Source organism: Haliotis rubra, unplaced genomic scaffold, assembly GCF_003918875.1.
Source record: "Haliotis rubra isolate DU_JTF1 unplaced genomic scaffold, ASM391887v1 Scf36, whole genome shotgun sequence".
NCBI classification, from domain to species: domain Eukaryota; kingdom Metazoa; phylum Mollusca; class Gastropoda; order Lepetellida; family Haliotidae; genus Haliotis; species Haliotis rubra.
Window position 1 is genome coordinate 2039617 of NW_025767035.1, and position 27696 is coordinate 2067312.

Sequence of the window (27696 nt, forward strand, 5' to 3'; positions counted from 1 at the left end):
AGAGCATGTAAATTTATCACTGCCATACAGCTTTTTCAAAGTGTTTCTTTGACTTTGTTAATTCTCTAAAATGTTTTGACAGTTTCTGAGATAAATGTGAAGCATGTGAAATATTTAATACTTCTCACGTAATTTCTGACTAACTATTTGTTGACAATCAACTGACATTTGACGTTCTGGACACCTGGCGAACTGTCAGCCTTGGCAATACTGAGACAACAGCTACAAAACACCCCAAGCAGTCCCTAAAAACACTATACGGATACTACTTTCTGGACACGATCGTAATGGCAAAACGTCCGAATCAATACTTACACAGGTAAATGAAATATCACTGACAGTTGTGACATTTCGGATGGAGTTATCTTTGTGGTACTTCCACTCTGTGTTAAAGACGTCTTACACATTTCTGACATATTTGTCCGAAATTGGGTACACATATTACCGGGCATCGGACTTGCCTTACATACGTGTATTTTTTACAAACAATCAAGTTAGACGACCATGTTTACATGAAGGAAACAGGAGGAAATTATTCAATATTTGTGTCAAATATTCATGTCAAGTTTGCAATACAACCTTGTATACATCCCCGTATGTTCCGCTTCCCACTCTCTGGATAAGTTCAAAGTCATCCTGAGGGTTCCTACGAAGAATATCCGCTGACATTTTGGCAATCAGCAAGCCCCAAACCTGCTTAATTGAGTTATTTAACCACTTTTCTTTGCGTTTTCATGGTTAACTGTTTCTCAGAGGGCTGATCATATACTTCCGGACATGCGCAGTGGAACGTTAAAGTGCTTGGGCAATCATTCAGGGCATGCACCGGGCTGCCTCATGTGTCATATGCACATTGTGATGTGTGACGTCCACAACAACAACATGCGTCAATGGCAGTGGGAATTATATATGCTGAATTCAATTTTGTATCTTTGAAATTACTTATGGAAATAACTCGGCAATGGAGATATTACAATTTTGAATGGCCCTAGACAGTAGACTCGCCTATCTTATTACGCGTAATTTATCTTATCAGTGCAGTAACCGAGGAGTGTAAAACACGGTCATGATTCACCGTGAAGCGAAAAGCCAAGTTACCACGCACACATTGAGTTTATATGATTAGAATGCCTTCAGAGAGATACAGCATTTACGATATGGCAGATGCTCGTATCAATATGACGTAACACTATATGCCCATATTCAGAATATGGGATAAAATTATTTGAAAATTCTTTTTTTTTTCAAATTTCATCAGATAAAACGCGTTTATGGATGCCTTTTAGTAATCCTTTTTCCTAGCTAAGTGTTTTTTTAATGACTGAAATAATATGCCTAATGTTTGAATCAATGCTTGAATCAATGCTCTCTAACCCTCGTGATTGGCCACTGGTTTGTGCATACCGGATCAGGTAAAATATGTGTGCCCCGTTTTGCTTTTTTAGGATACTCTTTTGTGCATATGTGTTTATACTTTATTCACATTAATAATAAGAAAGGTTAAACTGCATACAGCCAAGCCCCTTTAACTCCGAACGATATCTGTCTCAGGTCAACTGGTGTCCTATGGACAAAGAGGATGCGATATTTGTCTTATCAAACTATATATCATTAAGTGTAATATTCATACCAGTAAAACAAATATATGTTGACCAGGTCTTGCATATTGCTGTATTATTACCGAATACTTTAATAATCTCATTTTATTCACATGGAATAGTGTAGAGCTAATTTCGCCCCATCTACCTTAATTGATTACCATGATGTCAGTCACTGGATTGTCTGGTTCAGATCCGAATACTTCTATAGGCCGCCGTCATTTACTGGAATATTGATGAGTGCGGCATTCAACAAATCCTACCCCCATCCCCACCCCCCCACCTTCACCAATGCACAAACATACGCCCCCTCCCCCCAACAGTCACCGCCACACACACCAGGATGTTTTCCCATCGTAGACACATGCTCAAGAGTTTACCTGATTATACATTTCGATCGGCGCAAAAACGTTTTATGGGGTTCAACCATAATTTCACATCCCGCTGTGATACGGGTTATATGATATCCCGATCCCCAGTACCCTACGCATGTGGTAGGGCGAAACCTATCGGATGGCCACATTATGTCTCATCTTACAATCACAGTGTGGACGGGACGTAACGACTTGTGTCTTGTCACGATTCGGTTATTTACAGACTGTCGTGATAGCCGGGTTGCTGGCTTTTAAAGCCCATGCGTATTTTTATATGCGTTTTTTTTCCCATGCATGACTTTGTCAGTTTACTTTAAGATTTCATTCATTTTCGATTAATTTTAGTTTTTTTAGACCATTGCAGAAAGACATACATTCCATACCGATCAAATCTTCCTGTTGTTTTTTGTCAAACGTATAAATCTATTTTACACCGTTGCTTCGCGTTGTCTCACACTCTGTTTGATAAACGACCCGACATCTGATATCGTGTTCAGCAAATAGCTATTTAATCTGGAGGTACTTACCATACACCTATACAACGCATGTCCAGATTTGATTAAACTCAAAGGAAAGCTGACACGTAAATTGAAAAGGTTTCAGATAAAGATAAACGGACCTGTTTTCAGATTTTACACGCGCTTCTCTCAGTATGAACTGCTTTGATTCACATTTTTATGAGTTACGTACCAGTAAAGCTAAACTATCTACTGTAACGGATGACAACTTTTGGATAGATGTTGTCAAACAAAAGCCACAACATTACAAGGATCTACACGGAAACGTTGCAGTATTATATGATAAAGAAGTTTTCATTCATAAAATATCTTGCGTTTCCTGCTTCTTTCAGCATTCTGTGAGATCAGCCCAGTGACATGTGCATACTCTCTTCGAGCCTCTGGCGTTTAGAAAATTAACCAATGTTACATTCGTCGTTCTCTGTAAATAATCCGCAAGACACAGGAAATCCAGACTATTGAGTAGGTTTTCGGTCTTAGTGGCGCTCGTTTACAAAGATTACTGTCAGAAAGGTCTGGGTGTTGCTCTCGGGGAGTTTAATGCGTTGAATACGCTATGGACTGACTGAGTTTAGTTTTACGCCGCTTTTAGCAATATTCCAGCAACATCAAGGCGGGGAACACCAGAAATGGGCTTCACACATTGTACCCATGTGGGGATTCGAACCCGGGTCTTCGGCGTGACGAGCCAACGCTTTAACCATTAGGCTACCCCACCGCCCCTGAATACGGTATGGATGTTTCGATTAATATTTCATTTGATTTTGACCTATTATTATGTTTAAATACTTCAAATATTTATGCATTATGTAAGGTATAATTCAACCATTTACTGTATTCTTGTGCGATTGTCCTTTTTGAAACCAAAAACATTTTACATACATCAGGCCATCGACATTAACTTAGCGTACAGTCACCAAGGTGAGGTTAAGTGGGGTTTAACGTCGTGCTTGAGAATATTTCGCTCATATGACGACGTGTGTATGTGTGACTGCTTGTACTAGCCCAGACTTAAGCTGGTTTTTAATAGTGCTAGCTCATTTAGATACCATACCGCAGTTAAGCATGAATACCCCACTCAGACACATTATACTGACTCCGAGCCGACCAGTCCTTGTTGTACCCATTAATGTCGAGCGCCAGGCAGGGACCAACTATCATATTTTAACTTCTTTTGGTATAACGTGTCCGGGGATCGAACCCGCGACCTTCCGCTCTCCGCGTGGACGCTCTAACCACTACACCACGGAGGCGATTACAATCAGTAAGGAAATATGCGACTAAGAGTTATAACACAGTTATAAGAAGTTATTAACTTAAGAAAAATCGTTACCTGATGACACAGAGAACATTTATATACAGTATACATTTATGAATGTCATAGACCGCACACAGTACTACAATACATCTCACTGGATTGTGTTCCTCAAAAATTCCATCCTTGAAGGTCTGGGTTAGAATTGATCCTCAGCAACCCATACTTGTCGTAAGAGGAGACTAACGGGATCGGGTGGTCAGGCTCGCTGACTTGGTTGACAAGTCTAACTGCGAAGATCGATACTCATGATATTGATCACTGGATTGTCTGGTCCAGACTTGATTATTTACAGACCGCCGCCATATAGCTGGAATATTGCTGAGAATATTGCTGAACTCACTCACAAATTCCATTGCAAACTGACTTAGATGGAGTCACACAAACTTAGAATTGAAGTAAAGCGCCAACAAAACAACACATTTGTATATTTTGTGACAAACATGGATGCAGAAAGTATGTTTTCACCTGTATGTGAAAACTATTGGGATATGAGAAACAAATACACTTTCGCCTGGTCCCATTTAGATACTGCTGTTAACCTTAACGGTCACATGCAACCAAAAAATCAAACATACTTTGAACAAAAATTATCACTTATTCATCACGTATAATATACATTGCTATACCCATACTCCATTGTCGGATTGATAACACCTGACTAATGGGGTAGCTCAGGTTGCCGAGGACCTAATCTACCAGGGCATTCCCTCTGAGTTGTAAACTGTGCGAAGCTGTGCGTCTCCTAACAAAATGCAGATGTTATTTTTCAATGTGGCTATCCCTAGTTTACGAAGTGTAAATATATTGAGCTGTACGCGGGTTTCCTTTCAACGGGAGCAACAACCCAACAGCTATGTGGGTGCTAATGAGACATTTCAATGTCTGATTCCTAGTCTTCTACCCTTCTGGGAAATACTGTAGAAACCTATGCTTCGTTTATAGTTAGAGTGTGGGTCTAACTATATTGTAGCTGAAAAGGAGTGCTTAAGTAATGATTTCATATTTCGCAATCAACCATGTCCTGGAGCCCGACCAGCCGAGCCGTTTTGTCGCCCATGACAACAATCTGATGTTGTTGGGACATGCATTCCTACCCGGACCCCACGAGTTTAGTTACAGGAAGACATAGCTGTAGTTGTATCATGATCTTGGACATTCTCGTGCACTTTATCAAATGTTAGCTCATATTATTTGATGCTGTACTAAAGACCTACAGATCGGACTTTTCTGTTGTCAATGATTTGAAGTGCCGCACTTTATTTGTTCCTGTCTTTTCCCTGTCTCTTCATTGCTTTGTGTTGATGCCACATCGAGGGCTTTGTTGACGATGCATCGAATCCTGGCTTTGTGTAGATTTTGCATTTGAATAATACGTTTCCTTGTGTGTGTTTTTATAAACTTGCGGATAATGCACATGTATATTTTAAGTTCTATACTTACTCTGTACGAAATCGGGAACATGTTGTAACATGCAATAAGATAACAAACAAAAGTGAACAGAAACAAATAGTTTATACAAAACATGTATGTAATTACTGTAAACAAATATAATCAAATCAAACCATGGAGGCATCTGGAAAGGATTTCTATAAATGTTATGTCACATATAGCCGAAATAGTGTATCAAGCGACTTCATATTTCAGGATATATATATCACAAATGTGTATGTTTTCTTTGTTCTATTTATGTTGTATATGTCTCTAACGAAAGAACGGCAACACACTCGACTGAGACCACGGACACAGCTGTCGACTGGTGTGTGTGTGTGTGTGGGGGGGGGGGGGGATGTCAGAGGGTGGGAGCTGAATCGAGCTTGGGAGTCCTATGGTCAAAGAGAAAGGGTTTAAAGTACGTGCAGAGCAGAGCAGAGCAGAGCAGAGAAAGAGTTAAACTGTGCTCTAAAAGATTGAATGGAATGCTCCTTGAAATAACTTTTGTTTAAAGTTTTACAAATGACATTTATCATAAATAAGAGTTAACCTTATAATCATGATGGCTTAGATTGGGATACTGTGAAAGCATCAAGCAGATAAGTAAAATGATCCGTTTTAGCACCAATTGGGTACATTCAGACCAAATTACGATGTTCAAGAATTAAAATCTAAAATGAAGGTTGTACTATTTTGGTTTCTTTGTTTTGTAAATATATCTGCCATGTCCTTTCGATAAAGCACGGGTCAGCAGGACTGGTGGTGGGGGGTGGGTGTTGTGGGTGTTATAAAAGGGAGAAGAAACTAGCTAGCCAGATAAATACACATAGCTATAAATAGAATGTAAAATTGACATTGCTTTGGCATTTTTTGAAAACTCAAAATTGAATATGAAAGCAATAAATGAACATTGCACATCAACATAGAAATTTTGCTTACGAGAGGAATAACGTCATCATATCACGCTGGTTAGATGTGGATTTCAGTTATATGTGACGATGTATCGGCTCGTTGTTGGAGGAAAGCCTCATTTAAGGATATATTTTTCAGGCATCTACAGGAAGTCAAAATAGACTCCCTTGTGTCAGTTACTTCTTTCATAATAAATTCTGTGCGCGATAGTAAGAAAGAAACGTTGCCAGGTTCTACCGATCAGGCTTAGTGTGTTTACTCAAATTACTGGCTGCACTGCGCGAATATTATATATATTTAATATTTCCTCCTTGGAAGTATTTGTTATATTTTAAACATTTTTCATATTTGCAGTGACGGAGTCTGCGTACGTAAGACTTGCTTAGACTTCTTGATCCTTGTGACAGAAATTGTTTTACCGTTGCGGAATATTCGTTTGTTGTTTTATTAATATTTCAACACCAAAGACGCGCAGGACAAAATCCGCGTGAGATATAACTGGTTCTGCTGTTTATTGCGTACTCATGTATGTAGACAGGAGCCTAGCCAAGAGTGCGATATGATAGAGTTACCTCCCGTTCCAAAGAACGACAACTCTTACCCATTCCATTGCACGTGTGTATGTTTTGGTAAATTTCTCACTGGAAGGAGGTTTGGTCTGAAACGTCTGTTACAATCAGAAGGTTTTGTTGTATACATTACTGGCCACAACGCATGTATGTTAACACTTTGAGAAGCATGATTCGTTTCTGTATTTTCTGAAACATGTTCGGTACAGTAGAGGTAGAGATTAGGCATCAAATGCAGCTGTCTTGGGTAATGGACCTACTACATCGTTGTCACAATGTTCAAGTTGTACTGTAAATATAGTCTGTATTCTCAAGGTGTTCCGATGAAAACATATTTTTAAAAATCGAAAATTCAGAAATATATGAAATTCAAGTGTATACGGACGATTTAACAAGATCTAACATATTGTGATTTGCCACAGACATAACAGGTCCTGATGGCTGTTTCATGGTCTGGATGAATATTCGTTTGATGCTCTAATTATTTCATTAAACTTTCAGTTTCCCCACTACCCGTGAAGGTTCGGGTTAGAATTGATCTTCAGCAACCCATGCTTGTCATAAGAGGCGACTAACGGGATCGGGTGGTCAGGCTCGCTGACTTGGTTGACACTTGTCATTGGTTCCCAATTGCGCAGATTGATGCTCATGCTATTGATTACTGGATTGTCTGGTCCAGATTCGATTAGGTGGAATATTGCTAAGTGTGGCGTAATACTAAACTCACTCACTCAGTTTCCCCACTCTCACCAGGAAAACGACCTTTCATCAGGTTATTTGTAATTCTCATATAGTTAAACATACCCCTTCAAATGTTTACATAAAAATAGGGTCAGTAATTTTGTATCTGTATTGTGTTTGTCAACAGGATACAAATGGCAGACAATAAATATTTTGTTGGCCAAGTTGCTGATTTACTAGGAGGCAAGAAGATAAAATCAAACACGACGACCCCCTCCAAAACCAAACTTGCTGCTCTCTTTGATGTCAAGACAGAAAAAAAGACTCCCACAGAGAAGACCAACAAGTTAAAAAAATTAAAGACTATAAAAATTGAAATCAAGACAGAAAAAGATGTGAAAGAAGAAAAGGTAATTATCATAGATTCTTTACGGTAGTCCTGGAAATTTCACAGTGTGAGGCACTCTCTAAATAATTTAGTGTCACAATCCTGTATTTGTTCGTTTAAGGCACAGATTTGCTGAGACTTTTATTCTTTGTCACCACCACCTTGCCCATGCTTGTGGATTTTACCAGAGTTGTAAATGTCTTAAGACATGCTCATTTTTTTAATGCCTTGATATAACTGTTCAAAGTGCACTAAGCAGTACTTATTCACATTCATAACAGTGAATTAAGGTACTGTCAATTAAAGGTCACATGCAACCAAAAAATCAAACATAATTAAAACACAATTATCACTTATTCATGACATATAATATACATTGCTGGTTACGAAAAAATATATAAACAAAACATAAGCGTACAATCGCAAATCGAAAGTGCAAAATTGTGTACTTCGGTTTACTTCCCAAGAAACGAAGCAGCCGGGATACCGAACCCAGTCAGAGCGGGTGGGTGTGCACTCAAGTGTAACGGCTGGTTCATTTGCAGATGCCTTCACGGCTAATTGTGTGTATATATACAGAGAGATGTTAGGTTTTGTAAATACATGCTCATTTTTTGTGTATAACATTTTGCAATCAACAGACATCATAACATGTCATGTGTTCAAGTATCACACCTGCCTGTCTGTGTAATTACATAATGTTATAGAGACCGAACTCGGGCCATAAATCAATGTGTTTTGTTTATGGTGTATAGCCTGATTGGTGTTAAATTCAAATTGCATGTGGTCAGTGATAGCAGCTGTGTATTGAATATTGTCATTAGCAGACAGGCAGGCAGACACACAGGTGTCAATAAAACAAGACATTGAGTTTTGTCTGTGACAACGACAAATCTATATCACAGTTAGAAATTCTGTCAACGCTAAATAATAACATTACTTTTGAGTATCGAACTCAGAAAGTGACTCGGTAAGAAGAACGTGTGGTGAAATAGACAAATGAAATTATATAAACAGTTAATTTACTGTCATAACATATTAAAAGCTCGCGCCTGTGAGATATCAACAAAACATTAGAAAAATAGCTCACACCAAAGCCTTCACCGAGTATTCACCCGACAACCCGCTTCCAAGCTGCGTGAACCTATTTACTTGCGCACGTGCTATGAGCGCAGCCCAGCTGTTGAAACCCGTTTTCCCCAGAAAAGTCTGGGGAAAATTAGTGAAACGTTTGAACTCCGATTTCGCCCGGTTTTTTCATCGCGTTATTTTTCAACTTTATAAGCTGAATTTGCATTTTTGACGATTTGTTTCGGTATGTCCATACCGAAAGGTATCAGAATCTGCAAAGTTCTGTTTTACGTTGCATGTGACCTTTAATGTAGGGGTGGTGGGCTACCCAAAATATCACATTGGAGGAATTATATTATGATCACAAGCATTGTGTCTTGTCATTAAAACCTGAAAGGTAGTCTTGGAACAGAATGGATTCTCTGTATCTGATATCTTGTGCTTGTTGTAATTTATATGATGTTTACATAAAGGGCTCAATCTAATGAGGATCAAATAGGTATGTTATGTGATTTAAGTGATCCTGTGTCGCAGCACCACCGTGGTATGCTGCACATTTTTTTGTCCCCTGTTGTGATGTTGCGAAAAGCAGCATAAAACCACTCGCATACCCAATCACCCTCTGCCAGGAGAGCGGAAGGTCGCAGGTTTGAGCCCCAGCTGCGTCATACCAAAACATGTTTAAATATGGTACTTGTTGGTCCCTGCCTGGCACGAAGCATTAATGAGTACAACAAGGACTGGTCAGCTCGGAGTCAGTATACTGTGCCTGAGTGGGGTATTATTGCTTCACTGCGGTATGGTATCTTAGTGAGCTAGCACTATAAAACCAGCTTAAGTCTGGGCAAGTAAAAGCAGCCAAACATACACATGCATGCACATCACATATGAGCGAAATATCATCAACTATGATGTTAAACGCCATTTCATCTCATCTCACCTCACTCACTCAATAACCACCCAAGCACCAACCCACCCACCCACCCACCCACTCACTCACTCACTCACTCACTCAGTGGTATGCAATGTTGATCTTACTGTGGACTTCTTTGTTTAAAGAATACATTAAAATCATATCTTATTCATTTATTTCAGAAGTCAAGTCCAGGTACTGAAGATCAGATGCCGAAGGAAGCATTAAATAAGGAGCAGAAGAAGAAGAAGAAGAAGAAGAAATCCAAGAAGGCAAAAGAAGAGGGATTCTGTCCTCCCAAGGGAATTGTGCATGAATCTCTGAAGGAAAGTTCAGAGGAACAAAAGAAGCAGTAAGTATCAATAAGGTATCTTGTTGTCAAGGAGTGTTAAGAGGCATTGTAATAGGGGGAAATTGTGCATTATTTCTCTAAATGAAGGATGCATTGGTTTCTGATCCAATGAAATGCTAGCTGTCGATAATCCCTTTCATTTCTTATTTTGGTTTTTACAAAAGAAAACATACACATGACATATATTCCTGCTGCATGTTGGGTGTAGATGCTATGGTAGCGTCACAAGCTATAGGGTGTGTAAATTGTGTTACTTGTATTTGACTTTTGATACTTACATTCAGAACTCTCCGTTCCTCTGATCTTGGTTATTCCGTCTTGTTCCAGAAAACCGAAGAAAAGGAAGAAGGAGAAAGACTCTGATGACGAAACTGAAGCTGCTCCCAAGAAGAGAAGAACAAAGTACAAGAGGGATAAAACAAAAGACAAGAGGACAGTCTTCATTGGGAACCTCCCGCTGGATGTCAAGAAATCAGTTGAGTTATTTGCAACAGATGATACTGAATACACAAGTTAGAAAACAGACAACATTGTTTAAAGGGGACCCAGTTTGACCCCAGATTGTGACAGCTTGTGAGTGAGAGTGAGTGAGTATGGTTTTACGAAGCTTTTAGCAATATTCCAGCAATATCACGGCGTGGGACACCAGAAATGGGCTCCACACATTGTACCCATGTGGGGATTCGAACCCAGGTCTTCGGCGTGATGAGTGGACGCTTTTACCACTAGGCTACCCCACCGCCCCGATTTTGCCTAGGGGTGAGAGGTGTATGGCTCATCTAAAGCATCATATTTCACAGGACAGTGTTAACTCCTCACTAGTTGCAAGGTTCGACTGGTCGTTGGTTTCGATTGGTCATGAATCTTATTGGGATTTAGTTAACAACCATTAGTTACAGAGTAACTTATTTGTCATAAGAGAATAAATGGTGTTAACAGCATTCATACGTGACAGATAAAAAATCCATTATTCCAAGTTATAAGTTGGTTATTCTATATATTACTTACTAACATGTTGAGATAGAAACTGAAGAAACATGTAATGTGTCATACGGATACTATACTGAACTTGGCTTATTGTTCAGAAGTAATCAGTTTGTGTCACAAACATCATTATGATGTCATAGCCTATTTTCCTCCACCATTAAGGTATCAGTTACCGGTAACCTATTAGCATTAAGAGCCACTAACGAGTGCAAACATCAGAAAGTTATTACAAGTTATCATTTGATGCTCTTTGATTAGATCAGATCCCCAGCTACCTATCATTGTACAATGTGACTGAATGGATCATGTGCTCATAATGTCGAGTTCTAGGCACCTCTAATGCCCCAAACTGACATCAACAATGATCAAGGTATATATTGTCATTGACAGGGTTGAAACACTATCCTTTTATCATGTTTATACTGCATCCCTGTATTGAAACTTAAGCATAGTTTGAGCATGGACTTTTTTTTATTAAAATGCACTCTGTCCGTGAACTTTCGTCTTTTCCAGAGCAGAACTTCAAAACTTCAAAACTGTTCACTATTTCTTCACCAAACTTGGCATATACTGGTAGACAGATCTGGTGGTGTACTGGTGCCTTTTCGTAGTTTTGGATTTCTGTATAAAATATATTTTTGCGTTTCCATGGCAACAAGTTCGACTTTGACTGACATTGGTGGTAGTGTTCTTTTCCGGAGCAGAACTGTAAAACCATTCACTATTTCTTCACCAAACTTTGCACATAGATTGGTCTGGTGAAGTACTGGTGCCTTTTGGTTGTTTTGGATTTTTGAATAAGATATCTTTTGTGTTTCCATGGCAACAAGTTCGACTTCGACTGAATTTGGTGGTTGTGCTCTTTTCTAGAGCAGAACTTTAAAACCGGTCGCTATTTCTTCACCAGATTTCTACATAGATAGGTCTGGTGGTGAACTGGTGCCTTTTGGTAGTTATGGTATTCTGAATAAAATATTGTTTGTGTTTCCATGGCAACAAGTTTGGCTTCGACTGAATTTGGGGGTTGCGCTCTTTTCCGGAGTGAAATTTTGAAACCATTCACTATTTCTTCACCAAACTTGGCACATAGATAGGTTCGGTGGTGTACTGGTGCCATTTGGTAGTTTTGGATTTTTCATTTTTTTTCACTTTATTTCTTTTTTTCGCATTGGTACAGTTTTATCATTCATACACAACATTATTTCAAATACACAGCACAATTAAGTAACAAGCATAAGTGAGATTGAGTAGGTTATGTAAATAAGTTGTGGCATGATGACCAGAAAGTCGTGAACTTGCTATATTTGCATACAGAGTATGCATTATATTTATGGAGATTGTATCTGTGGTTTAATTTGGCTTTGAGACTTTCAAGGGTTGGACGTATATTTGCTAGTTTTCTGGAATATATATATTCCTTTGTTATGATAAATATCAAGTTCAGAACATCGTTACGTTTTTTATGAAAGCCCAAAAGGATTGTTTTCGGATCCAGGTTTATAGTAGTGTCTGTTTTATCTCCAATCCAATTTAAAAGGTCTTGCCACAGCCTATTTACGTATCTGCCAAATTCAAAATTATCTTGAAATAGGATGGCTACACCTCTAGACTGACTTGTAAATGAACAACAGCGTACTTCAGATGATCCCCATTCTAGTTTAACTTTCTGCTCTATATCCTTAGTAAAGTGTGTATCTTGTAAACAGTAAATATTTCCATTTCTTTAAGTTTTCAAAAACATCAATTCTTTTCTTTTCATTATTTATTCCTTGGCAATTTGTAGAGAAAATATTTAGTTTCTGTGCCATCATGTGAATTTTTTGTGCTAGCAACCTGAGTTATTGTTTACACTTGTTGAGCAAACAGCCAACTGTACCAATGTTATAATGTAGTGCTTCCCTGTGCGAAATGAAAGTGAATATCTTATTGAAAAACATAACTGAAAGATTAAACCAAGGATGAAAGCTGTGACTTCCGTCATGTAACCCTACGGCTTTGGAATTATGCATAAAATATTTTTTGTGTTTCCATGGCAACAAGTTTGGCTTCGACTGAATTTGGCAGTTGTGCTCCTTTCTGGAGCAGAACTTAAAAACCTTTCAATACTCTCCTTCCACTTTGCCATATACACACCAAAACATTTGACATAATCATAACTACAGTCCGTTTGACTTCATTTGAGACTGATGAATTGCTCACTAACACAAAATCTAATACATGCAACAAAATCAAACTTTGCAAAGTCACATGAAATCGACAGACCAACTCTGATGATTTGTCTCATAATTTTGGACACCCGAATAAAAAAGTTGTGTAACAAACGATCATTATTTTGTTGTCACTTTTCGCATTTTCTTACGAGGGGGGACCGCTTGCTGGTGTGCAAGTTGTACGTGTGAAATTGAAATTTCACTGCACACGCTTATTGGTTACCTGGCTGTTTTACCAGCAAGTTGTCATCCCTCGTAAGTTTGATTTTGTTGCATGTATTAGATTTTGTGTTAGTGAGCAATTCATCGGTCTCAAATGAAGTCAAACGGACTATAGTACACATATTCATAAGAGTATTTTGCCATTTGGGGGGGATATTGATGACTCTGTCTGCTTGTAGAGCACCCCTCCACATACTGTGAAGGGGTCTTGAAAGTTGATGAAGTATGAGGGCCAGCCTCAGTTTGTAACTTTTAACATTTTGTTAATGACAAGAACCCCATTACTTCCAGACTTAGATTTGAACACTGCTGACAATGTATTTTTTTCAGGCCATGAAAGCCCTGTTTGCAGACTTTGGCACAATTCAAAGTGTACGATACCGATGTCCAGTAAGTATAATTGTCTTTAGGATACAACTGTTGGTCAGAATGTAATGGAATGTAGATCTATCTTGTAGAAACCTTAAGATTCAAGCATTATCAGCTTGTTCTTCGTATTTTAGATTATTTTTCAGATTTTATGATAAATTCTCAATATCATTGATTTTTTTCAGCCTGTGTCAGACCCAAAGGTTTCAAAGAAAGTCACCTTCATTAAGTAAGTACTTATAACCTGTGACTGAAGTTGTATTTCATTTTAGAAGTTTTAATTGTTGAGAAAAGTTGTAAGTAAATCAGCTGACTTCAAATTATATAAGAAATCTTTCTGACCTACACTTCAGGGTTTGAAATCTACCTGTCCATGAAACTTTGGAAATGCTAGTGACATTTCCATTTTGACTATCATTTTCACCCTAAGGTATACCACTAACCCTTAGCATCTGTTCCTTGCACACCATTGGAAATAAAATAAATGTTTAGCCTTGGAGTATTGGAATCCATTGCTCCCTTTTACGACTGGGTACACACTGTTGACTTTGTATATGTATAAATATGGGTATAAATAAACACGTAAGTTATAACAGTAGCTGATTGTGTTGAAGAAACCTGCAGGCAAACTGAAATGACAAGCCAGAGGTAAATATTTGCATCCTTGGCTGTGAAAGAGGCCATCTTTAATGGCATACCTTGATGGTTACTGTTATATAGAACATGACCAGGGTAATCTGTACCTGGGTCCTATTCCACAAAGCAATCATAGCCCTCAGGTGAGTGTAACTCCTCTACCTTCACCAAGACTTACACCTGTCCTAGCACTATGATAAGCTTGTAGAACAGGGCACTGAACAGCAGCATGTAACTAGTGCTAGTAGTAAAGTACACTAAATAACTTGTACCTACTGTTGCCTCTCTGTGTCATCCAATATACATGCCTGTTTGCTTAGCTTTTTACCATCTTGACATATTTCTTTTATTAGCATTTACTGAAAATGGTGGTATGGCAAAACATGACGCAGATTCTGATTGCATGATACCTTTAGATGAGCGTCAATAAATGAGTCAGGCAAATTAAACAGACACTGGTTGATGTTAGCAACCTCTTGTTAGCCTGGCAGTGTTGGTGACTCTCTCACATTCTGCATGGCCACATGGAAGCCTGAGACTTAAGCCTGTTGTATCTTGACATGAATATGATGTATCGTTGCTTTACTTGCAGGAAAAGTTTTCACCCCAACAGAAGTAATATTGTGTGTTTCGTGTGCTTTGAGGATGAAGTGGCTGCAAAAAAGTCATTGAAATTGTAAGTTTTGTTTTATTTCTGAAAGTTATAAGGCAACTAAGTATTTGTTTGAAATGCTGTCCGTAATTTTGTTTTGGAAAGCTCATTTAGTAAACAGTATGATAAAACCAACACTTGAAATATCTTCAAATATTCAAGAGATGTTTATCATTTTACATGGGGGACAGGTGGATTTGTCAGAGTTGATGACCATTTGATCTTGAGTTACACAAGCTTATCAATAAAACCATGTGAAAAGGGGACTGGGTGGTTACGCTATGAATGGTGGTTACCATGGCAACCATAGTTCTTTCCTCATCTTATCAACCAATGGTTTGTCAGGACATTACACTCTGTAAATTCCATGGCAACCATAGATCATTCCTCATGTTATCAACCACTGGTTTGTCAGGACATTTCACTCTGTAAATACCATGGCAACCATAGATCATTCCTCATGTTATCAACCACTAGTCCCGATCTGAGTAATCAACAAGCGATACCAGTATAGTCAGTGTTAAATATGGACATATGTCATTACTATACATACTTAAGATATTAGTGACATAGATATTAATATTTTATTTTAAAATTAGTTCATTTCCACTATATATCCAATGTTATTACAGTGTTCTTGATTCTTACTTTCTTAGAAATGGCCATGAATTAAATGGATACCATTTACGAGTTGACCTTTCATCTAACAACAAGAAGGTAAGTATGTTTAAATTTCAGATTCATCTTGGTTTAGTTTCAGATATAACTGGCTAAGGGACCGTTCATAATTTGTGGCTAGTTGGTGGAGGGTGATGATGATTTCTATGGAGAAGCATGTACAATGTGAATTAACCCCAATGGGCTCAGTCGAGGGAGCATTTTTGTTGTTGGAATATTACATAATAGTTCATGATTGTCTGGTCCAGACTAGAATATTTACAGACAGCCATCATATAGCTGGAATATTGCTGAGTGTGGCGTTAAACAACAAACAAATTTGTAGACGTTTGAGTTCCCTTTGACCACTGAGCAGTTTGAGTAAATTTCACAGGCAGGATTTTTTATTACTTGGGTTATCGATTCTAAAATAAGGAACTTGACAAAAAGAGCTGAAAGTGCAATTTTTGTCTGCTCAGTGTAAGCTGACTTGTTTATCAAAAAACTGAAAAGATAACAGAAACCAACTCTAATGGAATGGTGACTTATTGAGGTTACTTTTGAACATATTGAGCAAAATAATGAATGTATGATTGTAATGAGTGTATGAGGTTGTAAGGCTAACGGTATCGGGTGGTCAGGCTCCCTGACTTAGTTGGCACATGTCATCGTATCTCAATTGCGTAGATCGATTTGTATAATGGTTGGATTGTCTGGTCCAGACTGACCGCTGCCATATAGATGGAATATCTCTGAGCGCAGCATTAAACAACAAACAAACAAATGATTGTACAGGTATTTAGTTCTTATGTTTCTTTCTCACCAACTACCTCACCTGTCTACAAGTACAACCAGGTTTGTCACAAACGATCATTTCATCAAGAAATACAGTTGTGATATTTGATGTGACAATTTGTCTGTAAATGTGATGTTTCAACCAATGAATAGCTGTGCGTTCACTATGTACCAGCCAACATTGTTATATTCATGTCAGTAAAGTCAAGATGATTGCTCATCAGCTAGATGAATATTAATTACCATGATTATAATGTTTTTGTTTCGGAATACAATACTAATGTGTGCTTATATAACTGTTGTTTCTTTTATTATTGTTTTCTTTCAACAGCACAACAAAAATAATTCGGTTTATGTTGGGAACCTTTCCTATGGTAAGTTTGTTTTGACCTAATAAAACAACGAGATACCCAACAAAGATATCGAGATTAGCATTTATGTTGGAAAGACAATTCCCACTGGGGGTTATGATTACTTATGTATCCATGAAGGAATAGCAAGATGTAAAGTGCTGCTGTGCAGAGTTACCTCCCCTTAGCTGTTTGGGATCCAGTAGTAGCCTCAAGCACCCTGTGAGAATAGCTTCCCAGCAAACTAGCTCCCCAAGTAACCAATGCTTGTTGTACCCCTTGTCTCCTTGTGATTAATCTTGTGATATCTATCCATGTGTTCTGAGCTCTCCATGCTTGTCTGTGTGTCCTAGCAGTGACTCAGTCGACTGTGTGTCATTGTCCTCTTCAATCAGAGACCGCCTCCGTGGTGTAGTGGTAAGAGCGTCCGCCCGGAGAGCGGAAGGTCGTGGGTTCGATCCCCGACCGCGTCATACCAAAAGACGTTAAAATATGGTACTTGTTGGTCCCTGCCTGGCGCTCGGCATTAATGGGTACAACAAGGACTGGTCGGCTCAGAGTCAGTATAATGTGTTTGAGTGGGGTATTCATGCTTCGCTGCGACATGGTATCTCAGTGAGCTAGCACTATAAAACCAGCTTAAGTCTGGGCTAGTACAAGCAGCCGCACATACACATACACACGCATGCACGTCGTCATATGAGCGAAATATTCTCAAGCACGACGTAAAACCCAATTTCACCTCACCTTCAATCAGAAGATATGTGCTATAAGTTCTTGGACCTCTCCGTATCATGACAGACTACTGAGTATAGTGACAGAACCTGGCAAACCATTGACTGACAGGCTGAGCAATGTCCATGTTGTAAAGAAAAGATAGGCAATCGGCAATGTCACAGAGACTTACAAGAGATAGCTTTTATAACCACCCAGAAATCCTGCTCTGAGCCACTGATTAGCCTGGCCTACATGTAGTTATTCATGGGCTTACATAGTTGGAATATGTTAGTAATCACTGAATCACTCTTCATATTCTGGAAGAATTTACTGATTGTTTAGATGAGCCACAGAGCTCTGAAAGTGCTATCATGCATCACTGTAAGTATATTTTTCAGATATTGAAGAAAACATGGTGTGGAAGCACTTTGAACCGTGTGGATCCATCGAGAACGTCCGGGTCATCAGGGACCGACAGACAGGATTGGGCAAGGGATTTGGCTATGTGCTGTTTGCTGTAAGGATATTAAAGAAGTGTTCGATACAAAACGTTTTGACTCGTGAAGATCCGGGTTAGAATTGATTTTCAGTAACCCGTGCTTGTCGTAAAATCGGGTGGTCAGGCTTGCTGACTTGGTTGACACATGTCATCGGTTCCCAGTTGTGCATATTGATCACTGGATTGTTTGGTCCAGACTTGATTATTTAGAGACCGCCACCATATAGCTGGAATATTTCTGAGTGCGGAGTAAAACTAAACTCACTCACTCACTCGCAAATGTTTTTGTAACTTGTCAAATGAGCAATAGTTCTTCATCAGGATTTGTAGAATATATGTGTTGTTTCTTCTCACTCACTTGGGCCAGTGGGAATGGCAAGTGGTTGAAATGTTTGCTTGACATGTCTGAGGTGTGGGAAGGTTTTGACAAAAGATTTTGTTATTGTGTTTGCTTTTTGTTTAACACTGCACTCAGCAATATTCCAGGTATATAGTGGCGGTCTGTAAATAATTTAGTCTGGACCAAACAATCCAGTGATCCCAATTGTCTCACTACTTTACCAGCCAGGATTATGTAGCTGGAATATTGCCTAGAGCAGCATTAAACAACCAACATGCAAAAGTAGTAAACATCCCAGGCTTGCCTCATTGTGTGCTGATCTCCCACTGGACTCTGATTAAGCAACTTAAATACAACACACTCATTCTTCTCTATTAATGCAGAGGAAATATATTATGTACATAGTTATTTGTGTTTCCAGGAGAAGTCCTCAGTAGACCTGGCCCTTCAACTAGATAAGTCTTTGCTGAACGGGAGGAAGATCAGAGTTACTAACTGCAAAAGTGTGCAGAAGAAAGATTCTTTGAAAATATCCTTTTATATCATTTCGATATTGAGTGACTACATGGAGTCTTGGCGCAACACGTGTCAGCTAAATAGCAGCCAAGTTCATGTGTGGTCTTGGGGTTGGCCTTGGGTGGTCTTGGGTGGTCCTGGTAGTTGGCAACACTGTTTGGCATTGGTGGTCTTAGTGGTTGGCAAAATATGGTCCTTAGGTATGGTTGGTCCTGTGGGTTAACCATGGATGGTCAAAGGGGTTCACATGGGTGGTCCTGTGGGTTAACCATGGATGGTCAAAGGGGTTCACATGGGTGGTCCTGTGGGTTAACCATGGATGGTCAAAGGGGTTCACATGGGTGGTCCTGTGGGTTAACCATGGATGGTCAAAGGGTCCACATGGGTGGTCCTATGGGTTAACCATGAATGGTCAAAGAGTTCACATGGGTGGTCCTGTGGGTTAACCATGCATGGTCAAAGGGGTTCACATGGGTGGTCCTGTGGGTTAACCATGGATGGTCAAAGGGGTTCACATGGGTGGTCCTGTGGGTTAACCATGGATGGTCAAAGGGTTCACATGGGTGGTCCTGTGGGTTAACCATGAATGGTCAAAGAGTTCACATGGGTGGTCCTGTGGGTTAACCATGCATGGTCAAAGGGGTTCACATGGGTGGTCCTGTGGGTTAACCATGGATGGTCAAAGGGGTTCACATGGGTGGTCCTGTGGGTTAACCATGAATGGTCAAAGAGTTCACATGGGTGGTCCTGTGGGTTAACCATGCATGGTCAAAGGGGTTCACATGGGTGGTCCTGTTAACCATGCATGGTCAAAGGGGTTCACATGGGTGGTCCTGTGGGTTAACCCATGGTTAACCATGGATGGTCAAAGGGTTCACATGGGTGGTCCTGTGGGTTAACCATGCATGGTCAAAGGGTTCACATGGGTGGTCCTGTGGGTTAACCATGCATGGTCAAAGGGTTCACATGGGTGGTCCTGTGGGTTAACCATGCATGGTCAAAGGGTTCACATGGGTGGTCCTGTGGGTTAACCATGGATGGTCAAAGGGTTCACATGGGTGGTCCTGTGGGGGTTCAAAGGGTTCACACCATGGATGGTCAAAGGGTTCACATGGGTGGTCCTGTGGGTTAACCATGGATGGTCAAAGGGTTCACATGGGTGGTCCTGTGGGTTAACCATGGATGGTCAAAGGGGTTCACATGGGTGGTCCTGTGGGTTAGCCATGGATGGTCAAAGGGGTTCACATGGGTGGTCCTGTGGGTTAGCCATGGATGGTCAAAGGGGTTCACATGGGTGGTCCTGTGGGTTAGCAATGGATGGTCAAAGGGGTTCACATGGGTGGTCCTGTGGGTAAACCATGGATGGTCAAAGGGGTTCACATGGGTGGTCCAGTTGTTAGTCCTATTGTTTGCCATTGGTGGTCATCCAGGGTTGCAAAAGGTGGTTCCTAGGAATGGGCGGTCCTGTGGGTTGGTCATGGTTGTGTACATGGGTGGTCCAGTACCTAGTCCTATTGTCTGCCATTGCTGGTCTTCATGCTTGGTAACAGGTGGTCCTGGTGTTTGTCAATGGTTGTCATCGGGCTGGCAATCGATAGAGAGAACTGGCCATGGATGATGTGCTGGAGGTTGTACATGAGTGGTCCAGAGTTTGTTGATGGAGGATACTGTTTGTTTAACATCAGCAGCCCTGTGAATAAACTTTTGGTCCGGCTCTGCGACCAGGCAGATTTACAATTTCAGTATTTCAGTTGTATCACCTTGTGTCAGATCATCTGTGTGCTGTGTGTTATTGTCCTTAATTCTGTTGTACAAACATCCTGTGAGACAGAGACTGCTGAAGAAGGCCAAGAAGATGGGGATGAAGCCGACCAACCTGCGTCCAGGCGAGATAAGGAAACCCAAGTCCATGAAGGACAAGTCCAAGAAGCCCCGCCACAGAGACAGAGTCAAGGAAGCCTTTGCTGCTACCCCTCCTGCTACCCCTCAAACCCCGCAGCCTCATAACAGAAAACACATCAAGTTCGACTGAACCAGGGGTGCTCAGTTTGAGTTTCTGGAAAATCCTTTTGAAGGTGCATATTTTTGGGCAGGTGCTTGCAGCCAAACATCTCTCCTGTTAGTGTTGGGAATCGGAAACCAAAACCAATATCGATTATTGGAGGACTTGAGGTGAACGATTATCGATTATCATCAAAATATATACATTTTTAATGTAATCACCAATTTTAAGGGGTTTCCCTAGTTTTTTTCTAATGAATGTTTTTTATAACTAATACAGTCATGCAATGAAATGCACACATGCAAGAAAGACACTGGAATTGTAATTAAACAATAAAAGTGTTTAAAATTTTACAATGCGCATAGCGTTACATTCTTGAGCACATGTTTGTTCGTGAATATATTCGTCAAATTTAATGGTTAGCTTAATTCATTCAGGTGTGTTATACTTAAACAAGCAAGTTCCGATTAATTGAAAATATGTTTTTTACAATCGATCATCATTTTTAATCCTTCTTTCGATCAATGTTTGATTATTTTTGATCATCGGAACACCACTACCTCCTGTGCAACCATCAAGTGGGATGTCAATTTTGTTAGACAACACTTGTGTATTTCCATCAGAACAGAATGAGGTTCCATGAGACATGAGAAATGCAACAAATGGATGCCACACTACAGTGTTAACTATCTGAGTGTTCAATCCTGAGGATGTAGTGTCGCCATGTTGTGACATTACCCATATTCTGTCCACTGAATGAATATTTTATGAAGTAAGGAACCTACACTCCGCTTACTAGGATAATCTGTTGTTTGTCAAGTTTCACATAGGTTATTCTGTATATTTCCCATCACCTGTTTTTCAGAAAGTAGATGCTGAAAATTATGTGAAATGTTAGTCCACAGGGAAACTTGTTTTGATCCAAGGATTTCATTGACAATGCATGACATCATATCTGATTGTTCTTAACAGTGGATGATGTTACATCTCATTGTTTTCCCCTATGGAGCAGTGTGATGTCATCACAGCAACTGAGCATTAACAATTGTTAAATGAGCAAATATGTAGTGACTGTTCCACAAATATTTAGTTTCTTTAATGGAAATGAAATGTTGGTAGTTTGTGACTGTTTGCTACAAATCTGTTGTGTGTACATAAATGTATTTTACAGTTCATTTGATTAATGAAGAAACTATGAATGTTTCTTATCATGTGTAAATAAATGTACATAATGCAAGGTGAAACTAGAATTGTCAGCTTTTGTTTGGCTGCATGACATCTCATATGATTGTTTGGTGTAGGTATACACCTTTGAACAGTTTTTTGCAAGTAAAGAATCTACATATGCAAAGCTATTTTTGTATTTGTATGATCAACCCCTACCTGGAGAGGCGTGGTGTGTGTTGACTGTACAGTTAGGTACAAGTTGAATGGTGCATCAACAAAGCTGTTTACAAGGAGAGGGTTTCCATTACAACATTTGCCCAATTGTTGGACATCTGGAACTTACGTCACTCCAGCCTCCATTCGCAGATGAACCTGCCATTGCAGCGTCCCCTCACTCATTTATCACTGATAACAGGGTATGGGTGTATTGGACAGATGTTGAGTCCTAATTGAGAATAAGCTCTATACATACCCCCTGGTCTAAAATCATGTAGCATATGTATGTATAGCCTGGTCTAAAATCATGTAGCATATGTATGTACCCCCAGGTCAGGAAGCACATGTCATCTGTATGTACCACCTGGTCAGGAAGCACATGACATCTGTATGTACCCCCCTGGTCTAGAATCATGTAACATCTGTATGTACCCTGTGGTCAGGAAGCACATGACATCTGTATATGTACCCTCTGGTCAGGAAGCACATAACATCTGTATGTACCCTCTGGTCAGGAAGCACATAACATCTGTATGTACCCACTGGTCTAGAATCATGTAACATCTGTATGTACCCACTGGTCAGGAAGCACATAACATCTGTATGTACAACCTGGTCAGGAAGCACATAACATCTGTATGTACCCCCTGGTCAGGATGCACATGACATATGTATGTACCACCTGGTCAGGAAGCACATGACATGTGTATGTACCACCTGGTCAGGAAGCACATGACATATGTATGTACCACCTGGTCGGGAAGCACATGACATCTGTATGTACCCCCTGCTCAGGAAGCACATGATATCTGTATGTACCGCCTGGTCAGGAAGCACATGACATCTGTATGTACCCCCCTGGTCAGGAAGCACATGACATCTGTGTGTACCACCTGGTCAGGAAGCACATAACATCTGTATGTACCACCTGGTCAGGAAGCACATGACATCTCTATGTACCCCCCTGCTCAGGTAGGACATGACATCTAAATGTACCCCCTTGTCTAGAATCATGTAACATCTGTTTGTACCCTCTGGTCAGGAAGCACATGACATCTGTATGTACCCCCTGATCTAAAATCATGTAACATCTGTATGTACCCTCTGGTCAGGAAGCACATAACATCTGTATGTACAACCTGGTCAGGATGCACATAACATCTGTATGTACCACCTGGTCAGGAAGCACATGACATATGTATGTACCACCTGGTCAGGAAGCGCATGGCATCTGTATGTACCCTCTGGTCAGGAAGCACAGGACATCTATATGTACCCCCCTGGTCAGGACGCACATGGCATCTGTATATACCACCTGGTCAGGAAGCACATGACATCTGTATGTACCCCCTTGTCTAGAATCATGTAACATCTGTATGTACCCTGTGGTCAGGAAGCACATGACATCTGTATGTACCCCCTGATCTAAAATCATGTAACATCTGTATGTACCCTCTGGTCAGGAAGCACATAACATCTGTATGTACCCTCTGGTCAGGAAGCACATAACTTCTGTATGTACCCCCCTGGTCTAGAATCATGTAACATCTGTATGTACCCACTGGTCAGGAAGCACATAACATCTGTATGTACCACCTAGCAAGGAAGCACATAACATCTGTATGTACCCCCTGGTCAGGATGCACATGACATATGTATGTACCACCTGGTCAGGAAGCACATGACATATGTATGTACCACCTGGTCAGGAAGCACATGACATCTGTATGTACCCCCCTGGCCAGGAAGCACATGATATCTGTATGTACCCCCTGGTCAGGAAGCACATGGCATCTGTATGTACCCCCCTGGTCAGGAAGCACGTGCCATCTGTATGTACCACCTAGTCAGGAAGCACATGACATTTGTATGTACCCCCTGGTCAGGAAGCACATGACATCTGTATATACCCCCCTGCTCAGGTAGGACATGACATCTAAATGTACCCACTGGTCTAGAATCATGTAACATCTGTATGTACCCTCTGGTCAGGAAGCACATGACATCTGTATGTACCCCCTGATTTAAAATCATGTAACATCTGTATGTACCCTCTGGTCAGGAAGCACATAACATCTGTATGTACAACTTGGTCAGGATGCACATAACATCTGTATGTACCACCTGGTCAGGAAGCACATGACATATGTATGTACCACCTGGTCAGGAAGCGCATGGCATCTGTATGTACCACCTGGTCAGGAAGCACAGGACATCTATATGTACCCCCCTGGTCAGGACGCACATGGCATCTGTATATACCACCTGGTCAGGAAGCACATGACATCTGTATGTACCCCCTGGTCTAGAATCATGTAACATCTGTATGTACCCTGTGGTCAGGAAGCACATGACATCTGTATGTACCCCCTGATCTAAAATCATGTAACATCTGTATGTACCCTCTGGTCAGGAAGCACATAACATCTGTATGTACCCTCTGGTCAGGAAGCACATAACTTCTGTATGTACCCCCCTGGTCTAGAATCATGTAACATCTGTATGTACCCACTGGTCAGGAAGCACATAACATCTGTATGTACCACCTAGCCAGGAAGCACATAACATCTGTATGTACCCCCTGGTCAGGATGCACATGACATATGTATGTACCACCTGGTCAGGAAGCACATGACATATGTATGTACCACCTGGTCAGGAAGCACATGACATCTGTATGTACCCCCCTGGTCAGGAAGCACATGACATCTGTGTGTACCCCCTGGTCTAGAATCATGTAACATCTGTATGTACCACCTGGTCAGGAAGCACATGACATCTGTATGTACCCCCCTGGTCAGGAAGCACATGACATCTGTATGTACCCCCCTGCCCAGGAAGCACATGATATCTGTATGTACCCCCTGGTCAGGAAGCACATGGCATCTGTATGTACCCCCCTGGTCAGGAAGCACATGCCATCTGTATGTACCACCTAGTCAGGAAGCACATGACATTTGTATGTACCCCCTGGTCAGGAAGCACATGACATCTGTATATACCCCCCTGCTCAGGTAGGACATGACATCTAAATGTACCCACTGGTCTAGAATCATGTAACATCTGTATGTACCCTCTGGTCAGGAAGCACATGACATCTGTATGTACCCCCTGATTTAAAATCATGTAACATCTGTATGTACCCTCTGGTCAGGAAGCACATAACATCTGTATGTACCCCTTGGTCAGGAATCACATATCATCTGTATGTACCCACTGGTCAGGAAGCACATGACATCTGTATGTACCACCTGGTCAGGAAGCGCATGGCATCTGTATGTACCACCTGGTCAGGAAGCACATGACATCTGTATGTACCCCCTGGTCAGGAGCACGTAACATCTGGCATCTGGTCAGGAAGCACATAACATCTGTATGTCCCCCTGGTCTAGAACATGTACATCTGTATGTACCCCCTGGTCAGAAGCACATAACATCTGTATGTACCACCTGGTCAGGAAGCACATGACATCTGTATGTACCCCCTGGTCTAGAATCATGTAATCATCTGTATGTACCCACTGGTCAGGAAGCACATAACATCTGTATGTACAACCTGGTCAGGAAGCACATAACATCTCTATGTACCCCCTGGTCAGGAAGCACATGACATGTATGTACCACCTGGTCAGGAAGCACATAACATCTGTATGTACCACCTGGTCAGGAGCACATGACATCTGTATGTACCCCCCCTGCTCAGGAAGCACATGATATCTGTATGTACCCCCTGGTCAGGAAGCACATGCCATCTGTATGTACCCCCTGGTCAGGAAGCACATGCCATCTGTATGTACCCCCTGGTCAGGAAGCACATGCCATCTGTATGTACCACCTGGTCAGGAATCATGTAACATCTGTATGTACCCCTGGTCAGGAAGCACATAACATCTGTATGTACCACCCTGCTCAGGAAGCACATGACATCTGTATGTACCGCCTGGTCAGGAAGCACATAACATCTGTATGTACCCCCTGGTCAGGAAGCACATAACATCTGTATGTACCACCATGCTCAGGAAGCACATGACATCTGTATGTACCGCCTGGTCAGGAAGCACATAACATCTGTATGTACCCCCTGGTCAGCAAGCACATAACATCTGTACATGCCATGGTCAAGAATCATGTAACATCCGTATATGCCATTGTCATCAATCATGTAACATCCATATATACCATTGTCAAGAAGCATGTAACATCCGTATATACCATGGTCAGAAGCATGTAACTTCCGTATATACCATGGTCAAGAAGCATGTAACATCTGTATATACCATGATCAAGAATCATGTAACATCTGTATATACCATTGTCAAGAACCAAGTAACATCCGTGTATGTACACTGGTCAAGAATCACATAACATCTGCATATACCATGGTCAGGAATCATGTAACATCCATATATACCATGGTCAAGAAGCATGTAACATCTGTTTGTACAGTGGTCAAGAAGCATGCAACATCTGTATAGACCATGGTGAAGAAGCATGTAACATCTGTATATACCATGGTCAAGAAGCATGTAACATCTGTATGTACCATGGTCAAGAATCACATAACATCTGCATATACCATGGTCAAGAAGCATGTAACATCCATGTATACCATGGTCAGGAAGCACATGACATCTGTATGTACCCCTGGTCAGGAAGCACATGCCATCTGTATGTACCACCTAGTCAGGAAGCACATGACATTTGTATGTACCCCCTGGTCAGGAAGCACATGACATCTGTATATACCCCCCTGCTCAGGTAGGACATGACATCTAAATGTACCCCCTGGTCTAGAATCATGTAACATCTGTATGTACCCTCTGGTCAGGAAGCACATGACATCTGTATGTACCCCCTGATTTAAAATCATGTAACATCTGTATGTACCCTCTGGTCAGGAAGCACATAACATCTGTATGTACCCCCCTTGTCTAGAATCATGTATCATCTGTATGCACCCACTTGTCAGGAAGCACATAACATCTGTATGTACCCCCTGGTCAGGAAGCACATGCCATCTGTATGTACCCCCCTGGTCAGGAAGCACATGCCATCTGTATGTACCACCTAGTCAGGAAGCACGTAACATCTGTATGTATCTCTGGTCAGGAAGCACATAACATCTGTATGTACCCCCCTGGTCTAGAATCATGTATCATCTGTATGTACCCACTGGTCAGGAAGCACATAACATCTGTATGTACAACCTGGTCAGGAAGCACATAACATCTGTATG

General features: G+C 40.8%; 2 protein-coding genes and 1 long non-coding RNA gene across 3 annotated transcripts in view; 1 reads left to right on the top strand and 2 right to left on the bottom strand.

Annotated features, from left to right (window-relative positions):
- The window catches only part of LOC124285372 (mitogen-activated protein kinase kinase kinase kinase 5-like), a 92654-nt gene extending 91883 nt beyond the window's left edge, over nucleotides 1-771 (bottom strand). Inside the window, 1 exon segment of the mRNA XM_046721593.1 lies at nucleotides 580-771. Coding sequence (XP_046577549.1) covers nucleotides 580-669 — 90 coding nt within the window. The 5' untranslated portion in view covers nucleotides 670-771.
- A 5974-nt stretch (nucleotides 772-6745) lies between these two features.
- LOC124285425 (RNA-binding protein 34-like) lies at nucleotides 6746-21274 on the top strand. The gene is made up of 12 exons (XM_046721648.1): nucleotides 6746-6766; nucleotides 7589-7811; nucleotides 9956-10125; nucleotides 10453-10600; nucleotides 13875-13934; nucleotides 14099-14142; nucleotides 15142-15225; nucleotides 15858-15918; nucleotides 16985-17027; nucleotides 18119-18237; nucleotides 18981-19088; nucleotides 20889-21274. Exons 2-12 carry the CDS (start codon nucleotides 7596-7598, stop codon nucleotides 21105-21107), a joined length of 1272 nt encoding a protein of 423 aa, XP_046577604.1. The 5' UTR covers nucleotides 6746-6766; nucleotides 7589-7595; the 3' UTR covers nucleotides 21108-21274.
- LOC124285426 lies at nucleotides 11753-12246 on the bottom strand. The gene is made up of 2 exons (XR_006900819.1): nucleotides 12176-12246; nucleotides 11753-11833 (listed from the first exon to the last, which is right to left on the bottom strand). It is a non-coding gene; the product is annotated as an uncharacterized LOC124285426 (long non-coding RNA).
- Nucleotides 21275-27696: the final 6422 nt, after the last annotated feature.

Excerpts from the sequence above, each read along its gene's own strand:
- LOC124285425 (XM_046721648.1), top strand. The coding sequence starts at position 7,596 with ATGGCAGACAATAAATATTTTGTTGGCCAAGTTGCTGATTTACTAGGA. Across the intron at positions 7,812-9,955 it reads AAGATGTGAAAGAAGAAAAG|AAGTCAAGTCCAGGTACTGA; the intron begins GTAATTATCATA and ends CATTTATTTCAG. Across the intron at positions 19,089-20,888 it reads AGAAGAAAGATTCTTTGAAA|AAACATCCTGTGAGACAGAG; the intron begins ATATCCTTTTAT and ends ATTCTGTTGTAC.